Raw genomic sequence first — 15,831 nt, 5'->3', positions numbered from 1 at the left:
CAGGTGATTTCTGTGACTCATGGCCTGAATGGACTCCATCCTGGCTCCACTGGGTGTGGGTGGGGTGGGGGTTTTGTCCCTTTTCAAGTCTTAGCAGCACAGAACCCCCCAAAGGAAGCCCCCTCCAGTGAAGGCAGCTGCTGAGAGGCAGGTGGGGATGGAGGGAAGGAGACATCTGCTGCCACAGCACGGTGAGAGCTGCACACCCCAGCTACAGAGCACCCCAACACACAGCCAGCACATCCACACCCAAAGGGGAGCACACAGCGGGGGACAAGCAGAGGACAGGGCTGGGGGGGAACTTCCAGCACCTCACCAGAGCTGAGGGACAGGAGGGGAAAGCTCTGAGCACCCCCCAACGCTGGGATCAGGCAGGACAAGGGCAGAGGTCCTCATCCCTTGGGTGCTGCTGGTGGGATTAGTGTCAAGGGCACATCCCTGGGCTTTGCTGAAGGGAGGACAGGGGGTGGGGAAGCCTGGAGGGAGGTGGTTCACATTCATGCAGGACAAGAGCTGATGCAGGCAGCTGGCCCCAGGCAGCACAAACCCAGCAGCTGTGTGGACCCCAGCAGTGCCAGGGTTGTGCCAGCACCACCTTCCCCCCCGGCCCTTGGCAGAGCTGCTCAGCCTGTGTGCCCACACAGCATTGCTCTGCCTGTGCTGCCCGAGGTGGCCCTGTCCCTGCTGGGGACAGCAGCTCCTCGGGCTGGGACAGCAGTGACAAACCCAAGCAGGGCTGCTCTTGCCCACCCTGGCCCCCTCTGCTCCAGCTGCCTCCTGCTGCTGTTTGCAGAGCCGAGGTGCTGCAGGGAGACCTTTCCACCCAGGCCCTTCTGAGCTGCCAAGCCTGGTTCTTAAGTGTTGTTTAACCTCCTGGGCTTCTCCCCCAGAGCTTCCTGAGGATGCCTTCATGGTTTAACTGACCACCTCTCCTCTTCCTGCTTGCTCCATCCTGTGGCTCTTGCAGGGAAGTCTTCCCCAGCGGGCTGAAGGAAGCTTCTCCTTCAAGAAGCCCAAGGAGGCCTTGTGCAAGCAGCACCTCGAAGAGCAGAGCTTGGGCCAGGAACTGACCCTGCTGGGTTTTATTTTCTACCCCCCCTCACCCCTTTCACTAAGCCAGGTGAGACCAGGCAGTGCCCAGCAGAGGAGCCAAAAGAAGCCTTGGGGGTGCTGCTGGTGGTGGAAGGCACAGAGCCCTCTGCAGAGGCAGGAAGGTGGCCGTTGGGATGTCACAACTGAGCCTCCTGCCGGGGTGCAGCTGAAGCCAGAGCTCACAGCGCGCCTGGAAAGCCCAGCGGCCGGAGCGGGGCTCTGCCCGACCCCAGCGGCCGGAGCGGGGCTCTGCCCGACCCCAGCGGCCGGAGCGGGGCTCTGCCCGACCCCAGCGGCCGGAGCGGGGCTCTGCCCGACCCCAGCGGCCGGAGCGGGGCTCTGCTCACCCCCAGCGGCCGGAGCGGGGCTCTGCCCGACCCCAGCGGCCGGAGCGGGGCTCTGCCCGACCCCAGCGGCCGGAGCGGGGCTCTGCCCGACCCCAGCGGCCGGAGCGGGGCTCTGCTCACCCCCAGCGGCCGGAGCGGGGCTCTGCCCGACCCCAGCGGCCGGAGCGGGGCTCTGCCCGACCCCAGCGGCCGGAGCGGGGCTCTGCCCGACCCCAGCGGCCGGAGCGGGGCTCTGCCCGACCCCAGCGGCCGGAGCGGGGCTCTGCTCACCCCCAGCGGCCGGAGCGGGGCTCTGCCCGACCCCAGCGGCCACAGAGCTGCTGCGGGCAGCCGGGCAGGCTGGGACCAGCACGGAGGCACAGCAGGGCTGCAGCTGGCAGGACCTGCAGCCCCCCCCCCCCCCCCCCCCCCCCCGAATAAACAAACCACCAGAACTAAGGGGGGGAGGCTCTGCTGTAAGGTCGGGGGCGGGGGGGAGGCTGTGCTGTCAGGTTGAGGGGGGCTCTGCTGTCAGGTCGGGGGGGGAGGCTCTGCTGTCAGGTCGGGGGGGGGCTCTGCTGTCAGGTCGGGGGGGGAGGCTCTGCTGTCAGGTCGGGGGGGGAGGCTCTGCTGTCAGGTCGGGGGGGGAGGCTCTGCTGTCAGGTCGAGGGGGGCTCTGCTGTCAGGTCGGGGGGGGAGGCTCTGCTGTCAGGTTGAGGGGGGCTCTGCTGTCAGGTCGAGGGGGGCTCTGCTGTCAGGTCGGGGGGGGAGGCTCTGCTGTCAGGTCGGGGGGGGGAGGCTCTGCTGTCAGGTCGGGGGGGGGAGGCTCTGCTGTCAGGTCGGGGGGGGAGGCTCTGCTGTCAGGTTGAGGGGGGCTCTGATGTCAGGTCGGGGGGAGGCTGTGCTGTCAGGTCGGGGGGGGGGAGGCTCTGCTGTCAGGTCGGGGGGGGGGGGAGGCTCTGTTGTCAGGCTGGGGGGGGGGAGGCTGTGCTGTCAGGTTGAGGGGGGCTCTGCTGTCAGGTCGGGGGGGGGGGAGGCTGTGCTGTCAGGTTGGGGGGGGGAGGCTCTGCTGTCAGGTCGGGGGGGGAGGCTCTGCTGTCAGGTTGAGGGGGGCTCTGCTGTCAGGTCGGGGGGGGAGGCTGTGCTGTCAGGTCGGGGGGGGAGGCTCTGTTGTCAGGCTGGGGGGGGGAGGCTGAGCTGTCAGGCTTGGGAGTAACACCGGAGCACCACGAAGCTCTCCTCGGATTGTCCTCAAGAGGGTAGGGGAGGCGGGGGGTGTGTGTATCCCACTCCCCGCCTTCCCCCCGCCCCCAGCCCCTCCCTCGTCAGACGGTGAGGAGGGGCACGCAGCCCACGCCCACCCCTCCCTCGTGGCACACCATGGGGGCCATGAACGTCCATCGGTCGGTCTCGGGGTCGTACATCTCCACGGAGCTGAGGTTGGACTGTCCGTCGTAGCCCCCCAGGGCGTAGAGGCGGCCGCAGGCGGCCACCAGGGAGACGCGGCTGCGGCGGCTGCCCATGGGCACCAGCAGGTCCCACTGCTCCGCCGGGCAGCTGTACACCTCGGCCGCGCTCAGGAAGCCGGAGCCGTCGTAGCCCCCGGCCACGAACATCCTGCTGCCCAGCGAGGCGGCGCCGTGCCGGCAGCGCTTGTTCAGCATGCTGCACACCGGGTGCCAGCTGCCCGTGTGCTGGTTGTAGTACTCCACCTGCAAGCAGAGGCACAGGGGGCGCTGGCGGCTTTGCCTGGCACGGAGCGGGGAGGGGGTGGGCTTGGAAGAGGGATTTAAGGGCCTGGAGGCCAAGCCAGCGCTGCCAGGGCATGGCTAAACCACAGCAGCCTCAGCACCATATCTACAGGGGTTTGAAGCCCCTCCAGGGATGAGGATTCCCCAACACTGCCCTGGGCAGCCTGGGCCAGGCCTTGCCAACACTCAAGGGTTAGAAACTGTTCCTTGTGTCCAACCTAAACCTCCCCAGGGGCGACTTGAGGCCATTTCCTCTGGTCCTGTCACTTGTTCCTGGGGAGAAGAGCCCAACCCCCACCTGGCTCCAGGGAGTTGTAGGGAGTTGCAGAGAGCCAGAAGGTCTCCCCTCAGCCTCAGCACTTCTTGCTCAGGAGGAACTGAGCTGGCAACAGGGCTGGAAGTGTCCTGAAAATAGCAGGAATTGGGGCTGCAAAGCAGTATGGCACTCCAGGTGCACAGGGAAGGGGCACAGAGCCTTCATGCATCCCAGCATGATGCAGGTTGGGAGGGAGCTCTGGAGCTCCCCCAGCCCCAGCCCTGCTCCAGCAGGGCACCCACAGCACAGTGCCCAGGAGCACAATGCCCAGGGGGGTTGGAAGCTCTCCACACCAGGAGACTCCACAACCTCTCTGGGCAGCCTGGGACAGGGCCTGGGACTTCCTCCTCCTGTTCAGGTGGAACCTCCTGGGTTCCACTTTGTGCCCTCTGCCGCTTGCGCTGCCCTTGGGCACCACTGAGCAGAGCCTGGCCCCAGCCTCTTGCCCCCCAGCCTCTATGCACTGCTGAGCACTGCTCAGATCCCAAGCTGACCCTTCATGTCCCTGCAGCAGCTGAGCTGTGCTGCAGGGGCCAGCAGACTCACACTGTTGAAGATCTGCAGCCCATCGTGGCCTCCCGAGACGTAGATCCGGCCCTCGAAGACGGTGACGCCGGCGGCGCTGCGGTTGGAGCTCATGGGGGTCACCACTGTCCACCTGGCCAGGAGAGGGCAGAGGTTAGCACAGCTCCTGCTCACGTCTGGTGGTGCTGTGTTCCCCAGGGCTCAGCACTGGGGCCAGCTCTCCCCAGTCTCTCTCTCCATGATCTGGGTGAGGGGGTTGAGGCTCCCTGGGGCAGCTTGCAGCTGACACTGAGCAGGGAGGGAGCCTTGATCTGCTGGAGGCTCAGGAAGCTCTGCAGAGGGATCTGGGCAGGCTGGATGGGAGAGGCCAATGGGATGAGGCTCAACAAGACCAAGTGCTGGGTTTTGCACTTGGGTCACACCAACCCCATGAACAGCCCAAGGACACTGAGGAGCTGGAACAGATCCAGGGAAGGGCAACAAAGCTGGGAAGGGTCTGGAGAACAGGGCTGGGGAGGAGCAGCAGAGGGAGCTGGGGATGTGCAGCCTGGAGAAGAGGAGGCTGAGGGGAGACCTTCTGGCTCTCTGCAGCTCCCTGCAAGGAGGCTGAAGCCAGGTGGGCCTTGGGCTCTTCTCCCAAGGAACAAGTGACAGGACAAGAGGAAACAGCCTCAAGTTGCCCCAGGGGAGGTTTAGGTTGGACATGAGGAACAACTTCTTGCCCTTGAGGGTTGTCCAGGCCTGTCCCAGGCTGCCCAGGGCAGTGGTGCATTCCCCAGCCCTGGAGGGGTTTCAGAGCTGTGGAGCTGTGGTGCTGAGGGCCATGGTTTGGTGGTGCCCTGGCAGTGCTGGGGTAAGGGCTGGACTCCATGAGCTTAAAGACCTCTTCCACCCCAACCCACTCTCTGATTCTCCAGTTTTATCTCAATTGGCCTTTCTAGGCCTGGGTTCCAGCACCTCCTTTCACCACATGGTATGTAAGCCATGGGCTCGTCCCCCTGCATCCTCGCCTGGGGAGCGCTGCTGCTCTGCTCTCAGCACATAAAGGCCTCTCTACATCCTCCCTGTGACATCCTGGACCTCCAGCAGTGCCACAGCACCAGCAGCTGGAGGAGCTGCATGAGGAGCTCTTACTTGTTTGTTTCTGGAGAGTAGGACTCCACAGAGTTGAGGGAGGAGGTTCCATCATATCCACCACAGACGTAGATCTGACCGTCCAGCACCACCGTCCCCATGGCACTGCAGGGAAGAGCAGAGCCCTCTCAGATGGCTGTGGGTGCTGCCATCACCTCCCTCACCCCACCAAACCTCCTCCTCTTCCTCTTGCTTCACCCTGCAGGCTGCCCAAGCACTCAGCCCTGGAGCTGCCAGGTCAGGAGAGATGCTGGTTCCTGATCCAAGGAACTCAAGCAAAACCCAGGGCGACACTTTGCTCCAGCTCCTGGGTCAAAACCTGTCTCTGTGTTAGGATCTCGACCCAAATCCTGAGTCAGCATTGCAGTAACTCCATGAAGGACCTCCCCACTGCTGCTGGTTGGAGATGCCTCTGCTGAGGGCCATCACTGTGCAGCTCAGGAGGTGCTGTCAGACTTAAAACTTGTTAAACCAAGGTGCCTGACCCTATGGCTCCACTTTCTACAGCAATTATTTGGCTCAAATGAGACTTCAGGCACAGAACTGGAATCCCACCCTCAAGATGTGGTCATCAAAGCTTCTGCTAAAAGCTTGGCAACACAATCCTCAGAGGTAAGACTTCAGGGCTACAGCAGGAGCAGAGCAGTTTGTACAACCACCAACACTGCCTGCCACACCAGAGCACCCTACGAGGTGGAACAACCCAATCATGGAGGAGCAGCTGCCTCTCCTGCTGGGAAAAGCTCCAGGAACCTCACTGCTGTGGAAGCAACTTGGGCTTTGCTACTACAGGTTCCCTGTTCCCAGCTGCTTGTGGCCTGCTCTTCCCAAGCAGTCAGCATCTGGGACCACGACAGCCAAGCCAGACAAAGCTGGTATGGTGAAGCAGTGCTGCAAAGCTTGAGGAGACACAAACCATGGGACAGCTTGGAGAGACCACACATGAGCACAAAGCACAAAGACTCTCTTCACAGAGAGAGTTGTTGGCCACTGGGATGTGCTGCCCAGGGAGGTGGGGGAGTCCCCATCCCTGGAGGTGTTCAAGAGGGGACTGGATGTGGCACTTGGAGCCATGGTTTAGTAGTCAGGAGGTGTTGGGTGACAGGTTGGGCTTGATGATCTCTGAGGTCTTTTCCAACCTTGCTGATCCTATGACTCTGCAGTGCTGGGGGTTCTCCAGGGCAGCTCTAAAGGACTTCTGGGAGGACTTGTGAGGCGCTCTGCCCATCTGGACTGTCATCGCTGTACGGCCACAGGGTCCCTGCCTGCCTTCCTCACCCACTGCCGCCTGGACCGGGGCCGGGGGGGAGGAAACCAACCCACTAGCAAGCCACAGGGACCCATCCCAAAGCCACACCGACCTCCTCTTGCTGTTCATGCTCTCCACCTTGGACCAGGAGTCGGTCTCTGGGTTGTAGACCTCGACGGTGCTGAGGCGCAGCTGGCCGTCGTAGCCGCCGATGGCGTAGAGCAGGCCGTTGAGCACCGCCACCCCCACGCGGCTGCGCGCCGTGCCCATCGGCTGGCACTTCTCCCACCGGTTGGCAACGGGGTCAAAGGCCTCCACCACGTTCAGCGAGTCGCCTGCATAGAAATTTGCTGCTCACATTAGAAGAGGGAGACCTGGGAAAGCCTCTGCGAGGGGCCCAGGGAGCTTGGGGTCCCCTTCCCGGGAGGGGCTTCAAGGCCAGGCTGGGCGAGGCCCTGGGCGGCCTGGGCTGGTGGGAGGTGAGCCCCTGCCAGGGCTGGGGAGGAGCAGCTGAGGGAGCTGGGGGTGTTGAGCCTGGAGGAGAGGAGGCTGAGGGGAGACCTTCTGGCTCTGTGCAGCTCCCTGAAAGGAGGTGGAGCCAGGTGGGGTTGGTCTCTTCTCCCAAGGAACAAGGGACAGGATGAGAGGAAGTGGCCTCAGGCTGCCCCAGGGGAGGTTTAGGTTGGGCATTAGGAGAAACTTCTTCCCTGAAAGGGTTCTCAAAGGCTGGCACAGGCTGCCCAGGGAGGTGGTGGAATCCCCATCCCTGCAAGTGTTCAGAAGAGGCAGAGGTGTGGTGCTGAGGGCCATGGTTCAGCCTCGGCTGAGCCAGCTCATGGTTGGTCTCCAGGCTCTTCAAGATCCCTTCCAACCTCAGCCTCTATTCTGCTGTCAGTGGACGGCTCAGGCTGCCGCGCAGAGGAGCGGCAGCCACTCACCGCTTCCCAGGGGGGGAGCTCAGGATCCCATCAGCCTGCCCAGCCAAGCAGGCTGCTCCCCCCAGCGTGGGGGGCAGGCATCCAAGGTACCTGCTGAGTTGAGCCCTCCAACAGCGTAGATCAGCCCTGCCATGGACGTGCAGCACCGAGGGCGCGTCTTGAAGGCAGGGAGGTGCGGCCGGCGCTCCGGCATCAGGTGATAGTCCTTTGCCTCATCAACCAGGTCCCTGAGGTGAAAGCCAAACAGCTCAACAGCTCTGTTGGCACCACGGCAGCCCTTAGAGCAGAGGCAGAGCTGAGACCGACTTTCCCCCACGGCCAGCGCCTGCAGAGGGCAGCGCGAGGCTGCCGCGGGGTTGAACTGGGGAGCGCGGTTTGGCTTCTGGTAGGCGCTGGGTGCCCAGGGAGAGCATTTCAGCCCCCCCAGGCCTCCAAAGCCACATCCTCCTCCCTCCCAGCCCACCGGGCAGGCGGCGACCCCACGGCTCACCTGCACTTGTGGCAGCAGCGGACCAGGTCGTCCTGCTGCACGCGGTCGGCGAGGAAGTGCGGGCTGCAGAGGGGCAGGCGCACCTTGCCCAGCAGCCCCGGCAGGAAGGGCTCCCGCTGCGCCCGGGCGAAGCGGATCCAGGCCAAGGCGGCCTCAAAGACCTGGGGGAGAGCGGCAAGCTGGGCTGCTGGCTTGGCTTCCTGCTCCCCTGGCAGGGCCCGGCCGCTGCCGGCGGGCGGAGGGGGAAGAAGGCACAAGCTGGCCGTGAGGGCGACACGCTGGGATGGGCTGCCCGGGGCGGCGGGCCGGGCCGGGTGGGATGAGGAAGGCCCCCTGCAGACCAGGCCCCTTCCAACCCCTAACATCCTGTGATCCCCTCAGCTCCCAGGACATCTTCCCAACTCCATTCCCACCGGGAGCAAGGCCACATTCCACTCCTGACCGAGCAGAGACCCTTCAAAAGCAAAACAGCTTCCTGTGCTCAGACCTAGCCCGGGCACCCACCTGCTCTTCAGACTTCACGTTGAGCTCATCCCTAGAAAGCAGCTCCAGGACATCCTCAAAGGGCAGTGCCAGGAACTCCTCAGACATGGAGACCTCCACGAAGTGCTGGTGGATGAAGCTGTTGGCAGCGTCGTAGAGCACGGCGCACATCATGGTCTCGGCGAACTGCCGCACGCCCAGGCAGTTCTTGGGGTGAAGCCTGCCAGGGGAGGAGCGGGACAGCGAGGGCTGTGGGGGGCTGGAGCAGGCTGAGTGGAGGCCACGAGCCTCAGAGGGCAGGGGATGGGGGGGAAAGCCACAGCTGGCTTCCCAAGGCTGGCAGGACGTGGCTCGGGCGTCCACAGAGGGATCTGAAGGTGAATCCGCAGCAGAGCCCAAGGATGGAGACCACAGCTTCAAAATGTCCACTCAGAGCAGGCCAGGGAGCCACTGAGAAACTCAGCTGGCCCTGAGGGGAGCATGAAGCACAGCAATGCCCTCTCCCACCTCTCCAGGATGCACATGGGACTGATGTGAGACATCTTGGGCATGGACTAACCCCACTGTGGTCCTTCCAGACCCAGGGGTTCAGGATCTCTCTCCCCTAGAAGCAGCTCTGCTGCTGTGGGAGGGATGGTGAACAGCACACCACAAACACCCTGAGCAGCTGCAGCAGCAGCCAGCTGGGGAAGGGAGGGGGAATGGGACACAGAAGCCTCCCTGGCACGAGCCAAGAGCCATGTGGTAGCTTTCCAAAGAGCTTTTCCATTCCCAGAACTTGCTGCTGGAACAACCCTGAAGCCAAACACCAGCAAGGGAACTGGAAAACAAAACTCTGGGATCAGTTTCAGGCTCTGCCACAGCTTCCTGTCCAGCTCCTTGGCTAAGTCTCTTTGTTCCTCTGATGAGTTAATGCTGAAAAAGGGAGGGGTGCAGTGAGAGAGGGAGATTCAGACTGGAGAGAAGGGAGAGATCTTTTGTACCATGAGGGTGCTGAGAGCCTGGCCCAGGCTGCCCAGAGCTGGGAGCTGCCCCATGCCTGGCACCAGTGCAGCTCAGGTTGGTTGGGGCTGTGAGCAGCCTGCTCTGGCTGCAGGGGGTTGGACTGGATGAGGTTGAGAGGTCCCTTCCCACCCAGACCCTGCCATGAGCTGATGGTGACACTGGCAGGTGACATCCTGCTCCCTCCCAAGCCAGGCAGGGAGGACTGAAGCCTCCCAGCTCTGGGGAGCAGTGAGCACAGCCAACAGCCATCCCCATACCTCTCTCTGAGGAATGTGCAGCAGGCATCTTTGATGTTCTGCAGCTGAAGGAAGCTGGCTCCCATCAGCAGGGACTGGACATTCTGCTGGTCTATGGCCAGGTGACCATTGTAGGCAAAGTTGATCAGAGCCTCCAGGGCACTAAACAAAGGGAGCACAGGTAGAAAATGCACTGGAGTGAAGGCAGCAGCCACCAGGAAGCCCTTCCTAGCCCCATGCACACAGAGAGGAGGCTTCTCCAGCCCTGCAAGGCCGAGGGCAGGGCCCTGCAGAGCACTCCTGGTCCCTGTGGCTGCTTGGATGTTACCTGGGGTCCATGCCCTGCATGACAATCTCCTCCTGCTTGCACTCCATCATGTCATTGGTGAACATGGCGTGGAAGTAGGGGATGGAAGCTGCCAGCACGATCCGGTGAGCGCTGAACTTGTGGTCCCCTACCTGAGGGGAGGGGGAGAAGAGAGAGAGGAGGGAAGATCATCACCAAAGGGAGAGAAGAGAGGGGGAAGACCACCAGCAGCCACCACCCATCCAAGTGATTCACTGCAGCACAGCTCCAGCAGCCCAGCAGCTGCCTGGATGGACAGTTTCCACTGGCCAGCAGAGCAGCAGCTTCTCTCACATGCTACCCTTGGAACCCACTTCCCAGCCTCAGGATCCACCACAAGTGGTCAACCAGGCCAAGACCAAACAGCCTCAGAGCAGGACATCTCCCCACTGAGAAGCTCCAGGTGCACAGAACCATGAGTGTGCAGAAACCAGAGCAGTCTGCATCTCCATGTGGAGATTTCACAGCCAGAGCTGCTTCCTGCAGCTGCTCCAGGCAGAAAGTGCTCCCCTGTGACCCTGCTGCAGGTGACACCCTGCCCCTCACAGCTGGCAGCCAGGGGATCATGGAGTGCTTTTGGCTGGAAGAGACCTCTAAGATCATGGAGTCCAAATGTTACCCCAGCACTGCCAGGGCAGCACCAACCCATGGCCCTCAGCACCACAGCTCCAAGGGCTGGGGACTGCACCACTGCCCTGGGCAGCCTGGGCCAGGCCTGGACAACCCTCAAGGGCAAGAAATTGTTCCTCATGTGCAACCTAAACCTCCCCTGGGGCAACTTGACCTCTGGTCCTGTCACTTGTTCCTTGGGAGAAGAGAGCCACTGCAAGGAAAAGAGACAACTGAAGAGGGGAAGTGAGAAACAACCCCAGCTGGAAGGGACCCCTGGAGCTCCCCCAGCCCCAGCCCTGCTCCAGCAGGGCACCCACAGCACAGTGCCCAGGGGCACAATACCCAGGGGAGGTTGGAAGCTCTCCACACCAGCAGACTCCACAACCTCTCTGGGCAGCCTGGGACAGGCCTCCAGCACCCTCACAACAAACAACTTTCTCCTCTTCAGGTGGAACCTCCTGGGCTCCACTTTGTGCCCTCTGCCCCTTGTGCTGTCCCTGGGCAGCACTCAGCAGAGTCTGGCCCCAGCCCCTTTGTGTTTTGAGCCTGAAGATCAGGCCTGTCTCCAGGCACAAATGAAATCACCACAAATTCAATCATCTCCACATCACTAAGCCAGAAGGAGCTATTTATAGCAGCAGCAAAAAGAGAAACACCCCAGGGAGCAGGCAGCAGCTCCCTGGGAAGAGCCTCTGCACCTTTTGCTTTCCTGCTGCTTCCCACAGCCAAGGACAGCAGCACTGCTTGCAAAGCCTCCTGCCCAGCCCTCACCCTGCTCCATTCCAGCATCTTCTCTAAGTGGGTAATTAAAGCTCTCCCTTAAACCTTCCACCTCCACACAGTGTTGCTGAGTGCCAGGCTACAGAGGAGCTCTCTCCACAGCAAGCTGGTGTAGGTGTAATGAAGGCAGCCATTGTTTTCATGGCATCACCTCCCTGCAGAGCTGAGAAGCCTCTCAAAGGTCTCCAAACATCAACCACATCTTCCTCCCTTGGCACTGCAGTCACAGAGAGGCCACAGGAGAAATCCACCTCGTGGCCAGGCTGTGGGAGCGGAGTTCTGCTGGGCAGAAGGTGAAGGAGCAGTGAATCCTGGCCTGCTTTGGGACCTTTCAAACTCTGCCAGTCCCAGCCCCTGCAGCCAGCAGGGACAGCAGCAGCCAGAGCAGGCTGCTCACAGCCCCAGACAAGGTGACCTGCAGTGCTGCCAGGCATGGGGCAGCTCCCAGCTCTCTGGGCAGCCTGGGACAGGCTCTCCCCACCATAGAGAGAAGAAATGTTTGGCACTGGCTGCAGGGAGGTTGGAGCAGATGACCTTGGAAGGTCCCAGCCTGTGATTCTGTAAGCTCTGACCTGCAGCTATTTCAGAGCCAGGAACAGAAAAGCACTTTTCAAACATCTGCAGAGGAGCTCTGGCTCTCCATGAACCCTTCCAAGCTGCTGCAAGGACAGGCAGCTCACTCCCTGCCCTGGGAGACCTGGTTTGCAGTCCTCAGAAGCAGCCACAGATTTCCTAGGATCAGAGAATTGTTTGGGTTGGAAAGCCCTCCAAGACCACCCAGCCCAAGCACCAACCCAGCCCCACCATGGCCAGCAAGCCATGGCCCCTGCTGCCATGTGCCAAGGTTTCTGGAACACCTCCAGGCACCTCCAGGACTCCACCACCTCCCTGGGCAGCCTGTGCCAGCCCCTGACCACTCTGGCAGCAAAGACTTCTCCTCATCTCCAACTAACCCTCCCCTGCACCATTTCAGGTCATTTCCTCTCCTTCTGATACTTGGGGGAAGAGCCCAAGCCCTACCTGGCTCCAGCCTCCCTTCAAGAGTTGCAGGGAGCCAGAAGGTCTCCCCTCAGCCTCCTCTTCTCCAGGCTCAGCACCCCCAGCTCCCTCAGCTGCTCCTCCCCAGCCCCTTCTTGGAGTGAGGGACCCAAAACTGCCCCCAGGATTGGAGCTGTGGCCTCACCAGTGCCCAGTCCCTGGGGACAATCCCTGCCCTGCTCCTGCTGCCCACACCACTGCTGATCCAGGCCAGGCTGCTGGTGGCCTTCTTGGCCCCCTGAGCACACTGCTGGCTCATCTCCTGCCAGTGGCCTCCCTGAGCTGAGTGTGAGGAACTGTAGCTCTGAGGCAAGCACTCAGGTCAGCACTTCAGGCTTTTCATCCCATCCCCAGCAGCAAGATGAGTTGGGGAGGAAGGAGCAGAGCTTCTGCCCCTGCTACTGGGGGAGTAAATAAAACAAACACAGCAGAGCAGTGCTGCTTCCTAACCAGTTTGGGGCCTGTTTGTACAGCAAACATTTCTGTGTGGGCTGGGAGAATGGCTGACAGCCATTGACCTCTCTGAAGGGGCCACTGAGAACCTGAGGTGTGCTGCAAGAAGGCTGATTGCTCCCTCAGGAGCTGCTGGCATCAAGCAGAACCCAACTTCTGGCCTCAAAGTGGTGTTTGGCAGCTTTGTTTTTCCTTTAGGGATGCAACCTGGAGGTGTTAAGGTGGAAAGAAAAAGGTAAAAACTTCACTGGAGTGGTGCAGCAGCCAGCAGGGAGCACCAAGCCTTGCCCCAGGTGTGGCCTTGAAATGCTTCTCAGTGCTTTCCCTACCTTCATTTTGGGTGAGGAGCACTCAGACACCAGCTGTGATGGACACTCACTTGGCAGGCTCCTCCTGCACCACGCTGGGCCTGCAGCTCCCAGCCTGCTCTTCTGCAGGCTCTCAGCCCCAGGGCTCTCAGCCTGTGCTCCTCCCAGAGCTGCTCCAGGCCCCTCAGCAGCTTCCCAGCCTGCTCTGGATTCCCTCCAGCAGTTCCCTGCCTCTCTGGAGCTGGGGAGCCCAGAACTGGACCCAGTCCTGCAGCTGTGGCTTTATAGGGCAGAGTAGAGGGGGAGGAGAAACCCCCTCGACCTGCTGGCCACACTCTTCCTCATGCCCCCCAGAAAGTGCCCAGCCCCACCAGACACTCACTCTGACACTGCTCTGGAAAGCTCCTTCATGTCTCAAAGAGCCTACAAGAGCTCCCTCTGCCACAAGACAAAGTGTGGTAAAGCTGCAGGAACGGAGGCCTGTGCTGAAGAGTTCTGCAGAGCACTGGGCAGGAGCTTATCTGAGGTGAGGCTGGGGTCATGCCTTCACCACTGCCTCCCTCCAACAAGCCCAGCCCCAGCATGGGGACCCTCAGCCAGCTCACTACTGTGGTTCCAGAGCTGTGGGGCTGGCAGGACCTGAGAATCTTCCCCAAGACGAAGGCACCTCAGTGACACGCAGATGAAGCCCAATAAGATGGCACTGCCCACCTCAGAACAGCTGTGGCACAGTATTCACAGCTGGCATTGGTGGGCAGGGACCCTCAAAGGCCATCTTGTCCAACCCCCCTGCAGTGAGCAGGGACAGCTCCAGCCAGCTCAGGCAGCCCAGGGTTGTGGACTGGATGCCCTTTGCAGGTCCCTTCCAAGCCAACCCATTCCATGCCTCTATGGCCCAGACCATCACAGGGCCCAGGTGTTAGAAGGCAACAGTCTGCCAGGGACCAGCTCAGGGCTGTGCTCTTCCCAGCAGAGCATTCCCCCAGCCTGCACAAGCCCAGCCCCCCTCCCAGGGCTGCTTCCAGCTGACCCCCAGGGCCGAGGCAGCCCAACCAGGCAGCCTCCTGGCCTCCACCCCAGGCACAGCCCTTGCCAGCTGCTTCTGCAGGAGGCAAGTGAGGAGTTTCAGCATGAGTAGGCTGGGAGACACCTCCAGGTTTAATTGAAGTTCCAAGTTAATCCAGGAGTGACTCAAGCAACCCCAGGGACGGCAGGGCACACCCACGCCGCGGCAAACCTCCTCCCGGGCTGCAGGGCTCCAGCATCTCCCTGCCTGCTGCTGGCCACAGGCTCTCCACAGCCCTGCCAGCCCACCCCCCGAGCCCTGAGGCTGCAGCTGAGCGTCTCCGGAGCTCGCAGATCCATTCTTTGCCGCAGGGAAGCTACAGGGAAAGGCTCCCCGGGAGTAAGGACTCTTCTGCCCCGGGCTGGAGCAGAGCTCGGTCCCGCACCAACCCCGCCCAGAAAGCGCCCTCCCGGCGCAGCGCTGCGCCCGGCGGCGGAGCAGGGGCAGGCGGTCGGGGAGCCCAGCTTCCCTCCCACATTCAGGCTCTCTGCTCTTGGCTGCTGTTGTGAATCACTCTGCCTGGCTGCGGGAAGAGCCACCGGGGCTCCAGGGGAGGCTGAGGCTCCACCTCCCACCCTGCGCCCACGGCCAGGGACAGCACCAGGGACAGGGTGTCACCAGCGCAGCCCAGCACCTGCCCCGGGCTGGAGGCGCTCAGCACCACCCTGACTCCCCAGAGACCCTCACGCAGCCCCCCACCAGGGCTGGGGAGCGCCAGCACCCCCTAACACCCCCCGAGGGGGCTGGGAGGGGTCTCGGCACTGCCCTTCTCCGCCAACAGCCACGGGCAGGGGACAGCCCTCGGCTCCCACCTTATCCCCCGCCTAAGGGACCCTTGGCTCCCACCACCCATCAAAGGCACCCGAGGAGACCCCAGCTGCCTCCTTCCCCCCGGAAAGGGACTTGGGCGTCCCTCGAGTCCCCTTCAGAGACCGCGGGGAGTCCCTTAGAGGGCAGACGGGTTCGCTCAGGTCCTGGTGAGAGACCTGGGAGCCTCCTTCCTCTTCTGCTCAGGTACCAGAGGAACCCCACAGCTTGCCCCCAGAGATCCAGGGGTCCCCCAGCTTGCCCCCTAGGACCCGGGCTCCACCTTGGAGGTGGGGAGGGAGTGCTTCAGTTCTCACTCAGGCAGTGGGAGGGTCCCCAGCGTCCCTTCAGAGCCCGGAGCGGGGGCGCCCCGGCCCCCCGGGTCACGCCGGGCCGTACCTTGAGGGTCACATCGCAGAGCTTGCCCTGCCGCCGGATCTCGCCCATCACGCCGTACCCACGGCTGGGCAAATCGCCCACCGAGAAATGCACCAAATCCTCGGCGTCCAGCTCGGGATCGGCGGCCGCGGCTGCAGCGGCAGCAGCCGCCGCCTCCAGCATCTTCCCGACCGCTCCCGCCGCGCTTCGCCTCCCCCGCGCCTTGTTCCCAGCCGGCCGCCGTAGCGCGGCCCCCGCCCGCCCCGCCCGCGGCCGCCGCCTCCATTTCCGGCGGGGACCGGAAGTGCCGGTTGCCATGGTGACGGCGTCCCCGCCGCGCGTTCCCCCGGCTCGGGGCCGCCTGAGGAAGAGGCGCAGGCAGGTGAGGCACGGGCACCGCCCTCGGGAGTCGCCTCAGGGCCTCGTCGTCACCCCCTGGCCCGGCGGGGCTGTGCCTCCTCCTTTGCCTCTCTCCTGTGCCTGCGGTTACCTTGCTGA

At 62.7% G+C, this 15,831-nt stretch overlaps 1 protein-coding gene across 2 annotated transcripts; it reads right to left on the bottom strand.

The window, feature by feature from the left end:
• Window positions 1–2,696: 2,696 nt before the first annotated feature.
• On the bottom strand, window positions 2,697–15,559 carry KLHL18 (kelch like family member 18). Of its 2 annotated transcripts, none has more exons than XM_054171389.1 (10): window positions 15,355–15,559; window positions 9,874–10,004; window positions 9,567–9,707; window positions 8,326–8,524; window positions 7,822–7,982; window positions 7,422–7,558; window positions 6,506–6,743; window positions 5,145–5,249; window positions 4,032–4,143; window positions 2,697–3,130 (listed from the first exon to the last, which is right to left on the bottom strand). In XM_054171389.1, the coding sequence occupies exons 1-10, from the start codon at window positions 15,514–15,516 to the stop codon at window positions 2,744–2,746; spliced, it is 1,773 nt and encodes a 590-aa protein (XP_054027364.1). In that variant the 5' UTR covers window positions 15,517–15,559; the 3' UTR covers window positions 2,697–2,743. The 2 variants fall into 2 exon arrangements, with proteins under 2 accessions (XP_054027364.1, XP_009906085.2); XM_009907783.2 differs by having other exon boundaries at window positions 2,699–3,130; window positions 6,506–6,728.
• Window positions 15,560–15,831: the final 272 nt, after the last annotated feature.

Source organism: Dryobates pubescens, chromosome 21 (assembly GCF_014839835.1).
Source record: "Dryobates pubescens isolate bDryPub1 chromosome 21, bDryPub1.pri, whole genome shotgun sequence".
Classification (NCBI taxonomy): Eukaryota; Metazoa; Chordata; class Aves; order Piciformes; family Picidae; genus Dryobates; species Dryobates pubescens.
Note: the sequence above shows the minus strand (reverse complement) of the source record. Positions and strands in the feature narration are given on the sequence as shown.

What these genes read in the sequence shown, in the direction of transcription:
- KLHL18 (XM_054171389.1), bottom strand. Translation starts at nt 15,516, where the DNA reads ATGCTGGAGGCGGCGGCTGCTGCCGCTGCAGCCGCGGCCGCCGATCCC. An exon ending in TCTGCGATGTGACCCTCAAG is followed by an intron (nt 10,005 to 15,354) that starts GTACGGCCCGGC and finishes CCCTCCCCTCAG; the next exon opens with GTAGGGGACCACAAGTTCAG. An exon ending in CGCTGCTGCCACAAGTGCAG is followed by an intron (nt 7,559 to 7,821) that starts GTGAGCCGTGGG and finishes CTTTCACCTCAG; the next exon opens with GGACCTGGTTGATGAGGCAA.